At 41.2% G+C, this 15,432-nt stretch overlaps 1 protein-coding gene across 1 annotated transcript in view; it reads left to right on the forward strand.

The window, feature by feature from the left end:
- Positions 1-130: 130 nt before the first annotated feature.
- The window catches only part of LOC106701343 (zinc finger protein 665-like), a 19,601-nt gene continuing 4,299 nt past the window's right edge, over positions 131-15,432 (forward strand). Inside the window, 4 exon segments of the mRNA XM_070360952.1 lie at positions 131-2,896; positions 4,627-4,775; positions 7,680-8,433; positions 15,222-15,334. Of these exon segments, the coding sequence (XP_070217053.1) occupies positions 4,686-4,775; positions 7,680-8,433; positions 15,222-15,334 (957 nt within the window). The 5' untranslated portion in view covers positions 131-2,896; positions 4,627-4,685.

Consider the following 15,432-nt stretch of genomic DNA (forward strand, 5'->3'; position numbering starts at 1 on the left):
TGTGTGCATTATTTATGGTGTTCTATCTACAGAAATATTTACACTGCTTTCAAGGACATATGTCTTTTCATTTTATGCACAGACCCATTTCCATTATACATCAATAACTGCATTGAAGATGGAAGACAAAAAAATTTAATGTTAGGGTATGTGTGAAAAGTTGAAATGTGAAACTTTTCATTTGTTCACATTTGTTTGTTGGTTAAGAAGGAAAATAGGAAACTCTAAAGATTACTGCTTATCATTGCAAAAGTGCTTGAAAATAGGCTTTTTGTGTCTCAGGTAGACCATTGGTTCCTAACTGGAGAAATTTAACAATGTCTGGAGACAGTTTTGGTTGTACTATCAAGGGATGGCTGGGATACCACTGGCATCTAATGGATAGAGGCTAGAGATGTTGCTAAACGTTCTGTGTGCACAAGACAGCCCCCACAAAAGAAAACATTCCCAAGTTCTATATGTTTCATAGTGCCCGAGAAACCCTGGTCTAGGTATATTTAAGGTATATAGCAAAAGGGAGAGAAAATACTAGATTTTTTTTACAATTAGAAAAATCAGCTATGCCAAGCTTTATGAGAATCTGTTTATATATTTTATAATCTGTAATATTATGAAAGCCTTAATGTTTGGAGTTCACAGCAACATACATGTATGTTTTAAGGTTGCTCTCAGCATCAGATCTGCCTTCCAAAGTGGAAGGTGTTGTAGGAGTACAAGTCTAGTTTTAGCCTTCTGTATCTTGTTTTTTCCCATAAAATGAAAGATAAAACACTGGGGTCTATCTCTTTAGCAGGGAGCCTACAAATCAAAGATTTAGCTTTGGGGACAACACGTGACCCTAAACCACCCCTTGGGCAGCCACTAGACAGGAATGACTGCTAACTCCTAAGGAAACCCCAAGCAGACCCACATAAAGTTTTTAACATACTCTTAATCCTGCTTAAGAAGACACATGTAGGGGGAAATATGGCTAGTCAGAAATACAATTAAGAAATTAAGTAGTGTAAAAGACAACTTTTTAAAAACTAGTCTCTTTTTGCAACTCAATGGTACTTTTGATAGATGTTAAAAGGATCAATCCCAGAGTTAGAAAAATAAGTATGTAATACATCAAAGAAATAATTGTGCTCTGATGTGTTTAATTAGTCTGTAGAATGCTAGGTTTGGAAGTGACTTGAAATCATTTTCCAGTCCATTATTCTGTAAGGGAAGGTCCTAAAGAGGTCATGTGGCTTGCACCAGGTGATGCATTAAGTTAATGGTACAGGTGGAAACAGAATCCAGGCTTCCGGAGGCTTTGCTTCTTTGACCAGTTATGACCCTTGTTTTATGTTCTTGATTCATACAGTGCCATAGAATGTATTCATACTTAGTGCCGCCTCTTGTAGTGTTTTTATCAGCTTGTATGTCCAAACCAGTACACTGGTGTCCTGAAGTTCTTTAATGAACGCCTGAGTAGTCCAAGGGATTTTGCATTATTGCAGCCCTTTTGAAGGTCTTGCTCTCTCAGGTCGGCCCGTAATCTTGGAGAAAGCACATAGGATGTGCAGCATTGGCATTCAGAACACTAACGATGAAAACCGGAGCTCCTGCCGTCCAGTGTGTCGGTTTTAGGAATCCTGTAACACTGGAGATGTCCTTTCCCAGCTGAAGTCTTTAAATTCCAATATTCAAGGCTGGTTCTACCCTGGGTAAAATCAGGAAGTAAAAAATCACCTTTGTGACGGGTGAGGCAGGGATTGCGAATCTTGGTAAAACTCGGTTTAGGTGCTCTCACAAAAATAAGCAGGAACGAAACCTGCAGCCAGCCCCCGAACCCACGACTGGCAGTCAGGATGCACGTGAGGCCCCGCCCCGGAAGTGCTGAGAGACTTCCGCCCACGAGGAATTCTCGGAGCTGGTTGCTTCTCTGGCTGCAGTAGGGTCCTTTGCTCTTGGACTGTAGTGTGGTGGGCACTGCTCAGGTGCAATCCCTTGGATTCCCTCTCCCTGGGCGGGCCGGGGTGGATCGTGGGCGTGAACCTCGAGAGGCGGGACGGTGAGCAATAACCCCAGATGCAAACTCCAGGGGAAGGGTTTTTCTTAACGATTTACTGCTGCTGGAGTACACATTTGGAACTACTCTTGGGATTAAACTCCAATCTTTCCTGAGGTCTTCAGAGTTTTATTGAATCACATTAACAACGTGTACACCTGGTAGATTTGGAATCAATGACCACGAAATCCCTCAGCTTGCCATCCCAAACAAAAGGGAGAAACAGCAAATGTTTGGAAATAAGTACTAGGAGATCTGAATTTAGAAGGTTTCCTCGTCCACAACTGCATTCTGTGTCCATATTTCCCTTAGAATGCAGAATACATCTTTATTTCAGCTTGGCGTTCCCCTTTAGCAGTAATTTTTACGTCCACACCTGGAAAAAAAGGGCAGACCCGCCTTCCATCAAGGGCGGTGCTGTTCTCTCCTGACACACCTCTCCATCTGCTCTCCCAGTAGTGCTCCCAAGGAGATTCCTGTGGAGCAGGGCCGCGCATGCTAATCCCAGTCTGTGATCAGATAGCCCTTTGCAAGTTAGCCCCTTATTTGACATGGCTTTTTACCCCCCTTCCATAACCCACAGTAATTAACAGCCTAACAGCTATGGCAGTCTGCTTTCTCTTTGAGTAAATTAATGTTTCTTTTACAGAAGTATTGCAGAAAAGGGAGGCCCTCGCGAGGAATCTTACTGAATTGCAGACTGTCCAGTTACAAGAAAGCTGCCTGTCTGAATTTTTAGAAGAGCTGCTTTTGTTGGTTCCAAGGATTCTGTTACTAGAAAACTCTGCTCTGAGCTGGCTCCTGCAGCTCCTTTGACAATGACTGAGCCCAGTTCCTGACTCTTCTGCTGAGTAATACCAGGTCTGGGAATGGGAGCCACATTGTGGGAAGCAGGTGGTGGGAGAGGGTTGGGAAGGTGGCTAATTTGGAGGACCTCAAGAGGGAGTTGGATAAACCTAGAAGATAGAGCAGCAAAGGAGAGGTATTTATTGTTATCTTAAAACTTTTAGCCTGTTAGTGATTCTTACTTTTCCCTACGTTTTAGGCATGCAAGTCTAAAGTTGGACTGTCTATGCTTCCATTTCCTCATCTGTAAATGAGGATGATAAAAGCACCTGCCTTTTACATTGCATGAACATTACGTAGTACATAAGAAGTGCTATCTAGATATTTGTTGTACTTATTTCTTCCTCTCCTTACTTTCCTGGAACTTGCCCTACTCTGCTGATTTATTTGCTTATACAGTGATTCTCTCATAATTTCACGTGTTTTTTTCTAGGTCCCATGTCTTGCACACAGTAAAGAAGTGCTCTATCAGTAAACGTCAACTCTGGCAACAGAAGGAGAACCACTGTCCAGATCCTAGCCAGGAATATACCATTGAAATATTAATTATAGGGGCCCTTCTTCCTATAGTAATCTCCCTACTGGAGAATCATTAAGTGTTAAACTTTGACATTCTGCAGTTTTCTGAAGATCTAGATGTAACATCTCCCTTACATCTATCTTGCTCACCAGTGCCACACTGTTTAATTACTGAGGCTTTGTAATACATGTTTAAAATTCTTTAGAGCAACTGCTGATAGGGCCCACATAGGGTCTCATTATTAAGGTGGCTCATTATGTTGACCTCACAAACAAAGAATAAAATCACAGTGATCCTTGAGACTGACCAAATTGCCCAAACAACATACTGATTTCTCACTGGCGCCTACCTTCTCAAAGCTATGAGACCACCAGATTCCAGACCTCCGGCTATGACCACAGGACTCAACTACAGGCTAAAAATTAACCATCCCTTCAGAGAATTTTTCATTGGCAGGGTATAAGAGAGACCCTGTCAGAAAGGGAGGACACTGGTTCTCTTTAAGGGCCAGTCACTCTGTCATTTCCCTCTAATAAATTTCCCTCTTCTTGCCTGACTTCCCAGCTTACTCTCTTTTTCTCTGCACTTGCCTTATAACTGCCCCTTCATTGCCCTTCTTCAGCTTTTCCATGCAGAGTCTTGCTTGTTTCGTTTTCTATATTAACTTTAAAATCTACTTATTAAAAAGTTCATATTTTATTGGAATAGTGTTAAATTTACAAACCAATGTAAGAATTACCTTCTGAGACCTAAGCCTTGAAGATCCATTCACTGGTTGCCCTGGGTGGCAAGTGAAAAGAGTAGAGTAAACAGATCTAGGTTCAAATTTCATCTCTGCTCTCTTATTAGTTGCCCAACCTCAGAAAATTTATCTGTTTCTCAGATTTCTTATACATGAGAGGATGACTGTAATGTCTGCCCTGCAAGTTTGTGTCTGTGTGTGCGCAGTAGCTCAGGTTTGTCCCACTCTTTGCGAGCCCATGGATTGTGGCCCGCCAGGCTCCTCTGTCCATCGTATTCTCCAGGCAAGAATATAGGAGCAGGTTGCCCTCTCCTCCTCCAGAGGACCTTAGCCACCCAGGAATTGAACCCAGTCTCTTGCGTCTCTTACATTGGCAGGCAGTTCTTTACCACTGTGCTACCCAGGATTAAAAGAGCTAAAAAGCCTAAAATGCTTTTTTTTTTTGTAGATAAATAGAATCGTTTCCTCTCTTGCTCCTTTCAGAGATTCCTCTCACGAACCACTGAGAGGGAAGCCTCCAGGATCCTAGAGCGGACGACTTGATGTCTGGGGCGGGGTTCTGCGGAAGTCGACCTCTGGAGGCCACTGCAGGCATCAAAGGCCCCTTGGTTCGTCAAACCACGGTTTTCCGGGTGAGACTTCTTCGACTTTCTCCTGGGTGTGGAGTAAGCTCTTGGGCGAAGGGCCCCGTAGGTGGGTGGTTACTAAGCTCTCCACCTGGTTGCCTCAGACCTGCCCCTCACTCTGCCGCCCCTCCTCTCTCTGCCTCTTCTTCGCACACACCTCCCTTTTTTACTCCCTTTTCCTTTCCCTCGTCCTTTTTTTCTGTCCTTTCCCTCCTCCCTGTCCTCTGGGTCGTTGCCATACTGGCACTGGAAATTCCCCTACAGTGTCTCGGAGTCCCGGAGGACTGACAGTCGCTGGAGTGCCCCTTCTCGCTTTTCTGGCAAAGCCCTATTTTGGGGTGTGAGGAAGGGGAGTCGGAGAATGGAGACCTTTTCTCTTGACCCTGTGTCCCCAGCTCTGCTTTGTTGTGATAACTTCAGTAGCTCACCGACACTCGACAGTTTTATTTGGATGTTCTTGAAATATTTTCATTTGCCTCAAAGAAAAAAAACTCAGTTTAGCTGAACATTCATGAAAGCTCCTTTCTTTTGATATCTACATTGCGTTTCCCCTCCGCCTCCAGCCGTTTTCTTCTGTTTAAAAGATGAGAGCAAATGTCCCTCTTTTTTCTTGATACCTTTTCTTTGACATTAAAAATGTTAAAGTAACTGATAACAACATCAGAGAGGTACTTTATACATATTATAGCCTTAAGATAATTCAGAAAAGTATTGTATATATTGTCCTTTATAGTTGCTTAAGTCAATGTCAGCAATTTGGGGCTCAGAGGAAAAAGCGCACTGAAGCAGCCACAGGAAAGGCTAATTCAGGTGTGAGCAAGCTACAGACCAAAGGGGCTTTGGGTAGGACTAGAAGTTCTCCATGTTTTGCTAAGGACAAAGCAGCTTGCACCATATGCTCCATGGTAACCACATTTCTGGACTTTGGGCAAGGGTTCATTTGTTTGTGAACTGTGCACCAAGTGAGCCTTTTTCAGTATTGCCAAAGAGCTTACTGTTCAGAGAAACTTGATAAAACAGCATCACTTAGAAATAAATGGCACAGTTCCTAAGCCATGTGGAATGTAGTGTCCATGTGACAATAAACTTGTGACTGGTTTGTAGGTCTTGAATCTGAATTAAGGAAGTTAGAGGCTTAAAATATACGTGTTTGTGTAAAGAAACATTAGAAAGATGCAGGAAACTAATAAAATTGGCTACCTGTGGAGGTGGCAAACTGAGGGGGAATCAAGGTGGAAACAAGTTTTCTCTGTACTTTTTAGATCATTTTAACTTTTGAATTGTATATTACCTGTTCAAAAACATAGACAAATTTTTTAATAAAACTTTTGGAGTAGATTCTGAGATCTGGTCATTTTAGATTTACAGAAAAATTGTGAAAGTAGTACAGAGAGTTCTTATATCCCCCCACATTTAGTTTCCCTATAGTTAACATCTTACCTTATGTAATATATTTAACACAACTCTTGAGTTACTATTGCATATTATTATTATTAAAGGCCATACTTTATTCACACTTCCTTAGTTTTTACCTAATGTCCTTTCTCTATTCTAGGATCCCATCCAGCATACCATGTTACATTTAATTGTCATGTCTCCATATGTTCCTCTTGGCTGTGACACTTTCTCACACTTCCCTTGGTTCTGATGACCTTGACATTTTTGAGGCATACTTGTCAGGTTTTTTGTAGGATGCTACTCAATTGAAATTTGACTGGTGTTTTTGTCATTACTATACTGAGGTTAGAGATTTGGGGGAGGAAGACCACAGAGGTGAAATGCCATTCTTATCAAGGGTTCACACTGTCAACTTATGACATTGACACATAAAACAACTTGTAAAATGGAAAAAGGCAGAGGGTGATAATTTGTGGAATTTGAGTTTGAAGCAAAAGTTTTATTAAGTTTGGAGATAGAATTGATAAAGTATTGTCAGGGTATAAGAGAGTGGGAACAATACAACAAGTTATCCACACATTGGTCTAAATTACAAAGATGGAATGGACCCTTCTTTGGAGAGATGGAGGATCTATTCTGTCACAATTCCAGAGGAAACAAAACATCCCTGTTTCTAAAATACTCTCTGCCGTAGCCTCATCAGCTGCAGCAGTAATAGTGGTAGCAGTAGACAGAGCTTATTTAATCTCCATCTCTCTCTTCTAACACAAATAGTGTGGACTTGTGAGTGGTAAAACAATGATGATGTTATTGTTGTTTTCCCAAATTAATTCAATATCAGTTGAATTTCTAATTTTTTGCCTTCTCTATTCCTGTGCTCCTTCATCTGTTCTACTATCTGCAAATCTCTTCAACTCCTATCTTGTTTCCCAATTTAATTAAATGTGACAAAAAGTCTTTTTAAGTAGAAACTATGTTATTTTATATACTCACTTACAGCCCAGATTTCGTGTTTGAGTTGCCCTTTTAAAGTATATATTTAAATAGTATATTAGTCAGGTGTTCATTCCAGGAGTTTAGTGGTAGTACCAAATAATTAAACATTTGATTTGACTACATTTGATCAGTGTGTCCTAGGTTTGTGGAACATGTGTGAGAGTCCTAGTTAAGTCTTTATCACATCATATTGCTTTTTTAAGTTGCTCAGACATATCTGACTCTTCCAAACCCGTGAACTGTAGCCAACCGGGCTCCTCTGTCCATGGAATTCTCCAGGCAAGAATACTGGAGTGGGTAGCCATTCCCTTCTCCAGGGCATCTTCCCACCCAGGAATCAAACCCAAGTCATATTGCTTTAGCTGCAGGGAATAAATCGCATTTGAAAGGTGTGTTTATTGTTTCAGGAATCAAGGCCAAAGGTATGAACAAGGTGTTAATTCTGAAGGGAAGATTTTTGTAAGGATGGATCCACACCAGAAGGTCCCCAGCACATATAATGGGTATACTTTACAGATTCCTGAGAATGAAAAAGCTTCTTATAACTGGTATGAGGACCAGTTAGAAAGTCATGAGGCGAGGTCTGCAGAAGAAAGACGGTATACATGCAGTGAATGTGGAAAGAAGTTTGCTCAGAGCTCAGGCCTTGTTCGACATCAGAGAATCCACACTGGAGAGAAACCCTATGAATGTGATCACTGTGGAAAAGCCTTCAGTGTACGCTCAACTCTCACTGTGCATGAAAGAATCCACACTGGTGAGAAACCCTATGCTTGTAATGAGTGTAGGAAAGCTTTCAGTGTGAGGGCACACCTGATTATACATCAGAGAATCCACAATGGAGAGAAACCCTATGAATGTAATGAATGTGGCAAAGCATTTAGTGTGAGCTCAGACCTTATCAAACATCAGAGAATCCACTCTGGTGAGAAACCTTATGAGTGTGATGAGTGTGGGAAGGGCTTCAGTGTGAGTTCAGCCCTTATCAAACATCAGAGAATCCACACAGGAGAGAAGCCATATGAGTGTAAGGAGTGTGGGAAGGCCTTCTATGTGAACTCAGCCCTTATTAATCATCAGAGGATTCATTCTGGAGAAAAGCCCTATAAATGTGGAGAATGCAGAAAAGCATTCAGCCAAATCTCAACGCTTATTCATCACCAGAGAATCCATACTGGAGAGAAACCATACGAGTGTGATGAGTGTGGGAAAGCGTTCCGTGGGAGCTCTAATCTTACTAAACACCAGAAAATACACGCTAAAGGAAAGTGTGATCAATGACTTACATGGTGAAGACATTACAAAGGCCTTTTTTTTTTTTCAAGTCAGAAGTTGTCACCACAAGAAGGGTATGACAAAAGTTAATGCTTTAGTTGACACTTCAATTTCTTGGAATATCAGAGAAATGAGAAGTCAGTGAAAAATGATTTCACCATTATAATGATCGACTGAGTCTCTATAATCATACCCACTTCTGAGAATGCAGCTTTACAAATCATAAGGTAAATAATGTAGTTTGTTGTGTTTTAGTAAGTGCAACCTCAGTATTTCCAACATAATTTTTACTTTTTTATGTGCAAACATTTTGTTGTTATTGTTGGTACCAGTTTATAGATGAAACATTAAATTTTGAAATTGGAAGTGATGTTGGTTGGTGGGGACTAACATGTCCTCTTTGAATCTGGAAATATTGGAGTCTTTTTTGGTGCTGTCTTGGCAGTGAGACAATCCCCACACCTGTCCTGATTTCACATGACCCTTGCCTGCCACTATTCCATGGATGAGAATAAAAAGCACTGCAGGAGCCAGCACTTTTTTCTTGTTGGGCCTCTTGCTAATGCTATTGCAGTAAGTAATTAAAGGCTTGACTGTGTTTCGTTTTTGCTTGTGTTATAATGCAACACATTCTCACTGCTCTAGGATCCAGGCCAAAAGAATATTTCTGCCTTGAATATGCTATACTTTTTGGCAAAAGAAAAACAGATAGGACCACATGATGACTTTAAAAACATCTACTCAGGAGGAGCATATGTCATTCCCCTTAGGTTTTGTTAGGCAAAGCAAGTCAGCTAACCAAGCTTTTTTCCCCCATCCATATGGTTGAAAAAAAGTAAAGCTTATATAGAGGACAGGCAATACCTAAGGAAAGTAATATAATCTATCGTTGAAATAGTGTATCCACCATATTGGCCAATGTTTATGCAATGTTTTCTGTGCCCAGGCTTTCTCTGAGTGCCTTATATGTGTATTTTTCTCAATAAAAACATGATGATATGACATACATACTACTATATAGTAAGTCCCCTACATATGAACCTTCACGTTGTGAACTTTCAAAGATTCGAACATGCATGCACATGTCCAGTTGATAGCTTACAGTGAATGGTGTTGGATTCATGATCTCTGAAGAAGAAAATTTAGCTTCAGGATCAGGGACCAGGGTTGACCACTCAGGGCTTTTGTGTGGCAGAAGTTTTATTACAGAGAAAAAGGACAGAGACAGCTTCTGACATAGACATTAGAAGCAGGCAGAGAGTGCCCCCTCACTAGTCTTAGCAAGAGAGCTATATACTTTTTCAATTGTTATTACAGTAAATCAAAAGAATGTCTCCAATATTGTAAAGGTCATTCCCACAACTTACATTTTAAGATGACAGGATTAGAACTAACAATAGAAAGGTCTTACTAGACCCACTCCCACAATTTACATTTTAAGATTACAGGATTAGTCAGAAGGTTCTCAAGAAGGAGAAACATGACTCCTCAAGAACTCCAGACCTCTTTCTCTTCCTCCCCTCCCCCTCCCCTTCCTCCTCCTCCTCCTCTGGGAGCCTGGACTCCTTATCAACCTACCTAAGCATTGACTTTCTCCCAGTCATGTAAGTTAGTTCACCTGTCTGATGTACATTGTCATGTATGTGCATCCTCTACAAGTGGTTATGCTTTTGTGTACTTTACAGTACTGTATAGAGTACAGTAATATAGTATCTTTATTTCAAGCCCAAAATGTCCAGAAGCAAGCATAAAAGCAACAGTGATGTAACTGTTGCTGTACTGTACTTTTCAAGATACTTTACTATAATATTAAAATGTTCTATTTTTTGTGTTTGTTTTTATGTATTATTTGTGTGGAAGGTATTATAAACCTATTACACTACAGTATTATATAGCCGACTGTTAGTCGGATACCTAGGCTAACTTTGTTGGACTTAAGAACAAACTGGACTTAGAAACACGCTCTTAGAATGGAACTCATTTGTATGTAGGGGACTTAACTATACTCCCATTTTACAGCTAAAGAAATTGAGAAACAGAGACATTAAGTAATTTGTCCAAGGTCATGCAGCTAGAAATGGTAGAGCAGGGAACTGAAACCAGAAGTTTAACTTGACAATCTTTTCTCTTAACCGCTGTGCTACAACCTGAATCTGAAAGATGTTTGCATACTACAGTGGGCCTTAAAAGGTTGGGAACATCCCCTGCAGAAGCAAATGGCAACCCACTCCAGTATTCTTTCCTGAGAATTCCATGGACAGCAGAGCCTGGCAGGCTGCAGTCCATGGGGTTGCTAGGAGTCAGACACGACTGAGCGACTTCACTTTCACGTTTCACTTTCATGCATTGGAGAAGGAAATGGCAACCCACTCCAGTGTTCTTGCCTGGAGAATCCCAGGGACGGGGGAGCCTGGTGGGCTGCCGTCCATGGGGTCGCACAGAGTCGGACACAACTGAAGTGACTTAGCAGCAGCAGCAGTCTCAACCTGTCTCTATCTCTAAGTAACTTTTAGAGGTAATCCATTTAGGATTACTTAGGCTAATCCACCTGGCTGGGTCTCAGTTTTACATCCTTAAAAATAAGGAGAGAGGCCAGGTATTCTCTGATATCCCCTACAGCTTTGAGATTTTTATAATCTCTCCAAATAGATTGTAAAATGCTTTGTTATGTGATGACTTCTTTTTTAATCTACTACTTTATGTATTGTTATGTTCACAAGAGCTCTTGAATAAATGAGTCTCTACACCAGTTCCTCCTTTCTGCTTTACATTAGTGATAATACTAATAATGAGTAGTTTGCATTTATCTAATCTGTTGCAGGTACTTTTTCAGGCTCCTTAGGTTAAATTATTTCATTTAAAAGTTTAGATGCTATATTTAAAGTAAAAGCAAAGCTGAAAAAAAGAAAATTGCTCTAAACATCCATTTTGAGATCTTAGAGCACAGTAAAATAAACCCAAGAAACAGAAGAAAATACTGAAAAGCTGCAATTAAAGGAATAGCAAGTGTATTTTCTTACTTAGAACTTAAGCACAGAAAGAGTTTTGTTTTTTGTAACTTCTCTCTGTAGGCTACTCTCATATATGTTACATTTGACACTTTTTCTGCTCTGGGAAAAGGTGCTAATATCATGATCAACCTGTTCTTTCAGATGGTAACTCCTGGCCTTAAACAAGGAGTCTGTTTCAAAGCAGAATTTTCCAGAAGTCTAACACAGAAGGAGATGTTCAGAAGATCAAATGGGAGCATCATCAGGGGCTCCACATTGGACAAGTTCATAAGCTTCTGAATAATTTACCCAAGTGAGGGAGGAGCCCGTTTGTGGACACACAATTTACTTTGCCTCAAACCAGGGAGAATAGTACTCAGATAAAAAGGCCTAAGAACACCTGGGAGAATTTACTCTGAATTTCAGTCCCTTGTGGCTCAGGTGGTAAAGAATCTGCCCACAATGTGGGAAATGGGTTCAATCCCTGGGTTGGGACAGTCCCCTGAAGAAGGGAAAGGCTACTGACTCCAGTATTGTGGCCTGGAGAATTCCACAGACTGTATAGTCAAAGAGTCAGACATGACTGAGTGACTTTAGCTTCACTCAGTCTTGTCAATGCTCCGGGTGTGGGAAATTCTCCGTTCAGCTTGTGTAGAGTTTCCAACTTCAACTGTAATAAAAGTAGCAGCCACTCATTGTAAAGGGAGTGGAAATCAGTCATTCAAAAATACCCCCTCCCTAATAAAATGAACCCTGGCACCCCAGCAGCCCTGACCAAGCACCAGCATGTCCAAAGTTAAAGAAAGCCTTATAGATCCTCAACTTGGAATGACCTTTGTGTAATCCAAGTCTCATTAAACAACAGAGAAGCCATCCTGAGAAGAGTTTCATGAGAATAAAGAATGTGGCAAAATCTTCAGACACTGGAATGATATTGTCAGACAAGAGAAACTTTAGGGATATCTTCAGTGTCAGAAGCCTTCTGTATGAGCTTGCTGCTGCTGCTGCTAAATCATTTCAGTCGTGTCCGACTCTGTGTGACCCCATAGACGGCAGCCCACCAGGCTCCTCTGTCCATGGGATTCTCCAGGCAAGATCAATGGAGTGGGTTGCCATTTCCTCCTCCAATGCATGAAAGTGAAAAGCGAAAGGGAAGTCGCTCAGTCGTGTCCGACTCTTAGCGACTCCATGGACTGCAGCCTACCAGGCTCCTCCGTCCATGGGATTTTCCAGGCAAGAGTACTGGAGTGGGGTGTCATTGCCTTCTCCGTATATGAGCTTATACCTCATTAAACGTAAGCAAATTCATTTTGGACAGGAGCCTTATTTGTGTCATGAGTGTGGCAAAGCCTTTAAGTTCTGTGATAGCCTTGCTAAACATCAGAGAATCCACACTGAAGAGAAAACTTAGCGGTGTTAAAGAGTATATGGATTCATTGTGTTTTAAGTCTGGTCACTCACCAAAGAACCCACAGTGGAGAACACCATTATGAATATAGTGAGTGGGGGAATGCCTTCATTTGGAAGCCAGAATTTATTACCAGAAAACCCATCAATATTAAAATGTGAGAAGACCTTCACTTAAAAACTTTATGTTATACACTGGAAAATCCATACTGGAACAAAACCCTATGTATATCTTATATACATTATTTTGTATGGATATGTATATAACTGAATCACTGTGCTGTATACCTGAAACTAAATATGGCTTTGTAAATCAACTATAATAAAATAGAAAAAAAAAAAAAAAAAACCTGGAGGACTTAACTTGTGGTCAATGGTTAGGATTCCACCCTTCCAACACAGTGGGCATGGGTTTGATCCCTGGTCCAGTAACTAAGACCCCACATGCCATGCAGTGCAGCCAAAAAGAAAAGAAAAGATACTGGCATCTGAAATACATAAAGAACTCCTAAAACTGAACAATAAGAAAATAATTCAGTTGTTTAAATGGGCAAAAGATCTGAACAGACACTTTACCAGAGAAGATACACAAATGGCAAATAATCATGAATAGATGCTCCAAATCATATGTCATTAGGAAATTGATTTGGATACCACCACACATGATTAGAATAGCCATTTGTGTATCTTCTGCTGCTAAAGTGTCTGTTCAGTCATGTCCCATTTAAACAACTAGAATTAGCCCACCATTCCCCTGTTTTGGGAGTTCTCCAGGCAAGAACACTGCCAGTATCTTTTCTTTTTCCTTCTCCAATGCATGTGGGGTGAAAGTTACTGGTTGCTCAGTCTCAAACCCTCTTTGTGACCCCATGGACTGCAGCCTACCAGGCTCCTCCATCCATGGGATTTTCCAGGCAAGGGTACTGGAGTGGGGTGCCATGGCCTTCTCTGAGCTGAAGTGCTAAACAGTGACAACTCCAAATGCTGATGAGGATGTGGAGCAACGAATTCTCATACATTCTTGGTGGGAATCCAAAATGGTAGTCACTTCAGCAAACAGTTCAGCAGTGTCTTACAAAAGTAAACATACTCTTTTACTCAGCAGTTTTCACTCCTTGGTATTTATCCCAATGAACTGAAAACATGTCCACAAAATAACCTGCACAAGGGTGTTCTTAGAAGCTTTATTCATGATTGTTAAAACGTGGAAGCAAGCAAGGTTTCCTTTAGTAGTTTCGTGAATTAACAAACTGGTACATTCAGATAATAGAATATTCAGCAGTAAAAAGAAATAAACTATCATGCCATGAAAATCCATGGTGAGAGACTTCCTTCCCTGGTAGTTCAGTGGTAAAGACTCCGTGTTCCCAGTGCAAGGATTCTGAGTTTGATCCCTGGTCAGGGAACTAAAATCCCACATATTGCATGGTGTGGCCAGAAAGAAGAAAACTCACGGGAAAAGGTTATATACATTTTGCTAAGTGAAGGGACCAGTCTGAAAAGGCTACAAACTGATTCCAACTATTAATACATGACATTGTAGAATAGGCAAAAGTATGGCGACAGTAGGAAGATCAGGGGCTGTTGGGGTTGGGGAGTGTGGGAAAGATCAATGTGTGGAGCATAGGGAAATTTTAGGACAATTAAACTGTTGAGTATGATACTTGTAACAGTTGATGCATGTTGTATATTTTCCAAAACCCATAGAATGGACTACACAGTTGATATTAAACTTAATATTAACTATGGACTTCAGTTAATAATACTTGATCAATATTGGCTCACTAAGTGTAACAAAGATACCTCACTACTGCAAGATGTTAATAATAGGGTTTGTATGTAGCCAGGAAAGGGGTTTGGAGGGGACATACGGGAAGCTTTTTCTATAAACCTAAAAGTACTCTTTAAAAACTATAACGTTTTTTAAAGCTATTTTTCAGCAAAAAGACATAACTGGGAATAAAAAGGGAAGTGGGAGCCAGTATCTGGTGTTCATATAACAGCTCATACCCAGAATGTAAAAAGAACTTTTCACTCATCAATAATAAATACACTACAAAAAGGGCTGGTAGCTAACCCGCAGCAACTTTGTGGGTGATTTAACCTTTATGCATCGGCTCGGATTTCTTCAGGAGGCAGTGGGAGAGAGAAGGGAGTAAAAATTCAAACTGCCAGAGTCAAGTGCTGCCTCCACCTTGGCCGAACCAGGAGAAGGTAGCAAAACCCGCGATCAAGAAGATCATAGAGAGGACCACGCCTCCGTATTCCTAGGCCGGCCTCGGAAGCGGCCTCGTGGTTCTGGGCGCCTTTTGCTGCGGTTCTGGGTTCTGGTTCCTGGTTGGTCCGGCGAGATGGTGATTACAGTTTTCTCTTAACTACTTGCCAGGGCTAGTCTCTGGGGAGCTCCAGCCATCCCCTGAGCTGCGGGTGAGCGGTCGGTCGTACTTCTCCCCAGCCAAGCTGAAGAATTTCCAATCTCTGTTGTCCCGAGGGGCACAAGTGGGACAGGGAGGGCTCTTTGCAGCGTGGGTGTCCTGTTCTCCCCCCAACAAGTGTACACGGTGCTTGGTAATGAGCTTCAGTGACGATTTGTCTCT

Source organism: Bos mutus, chromosome 23, assembly GCF_027580195.1.
Source record: "Bos mutus isolate GX-2022 chromosome 23, NWIPB_WYAK_1.1, whole genome shotgun sequence".
Taxonomy (NCBI): Eukaryota; Metazoa; Chordata; class Mammalia; order Artiodactyla; family Bovidae; genus Bos; species Bos mutus.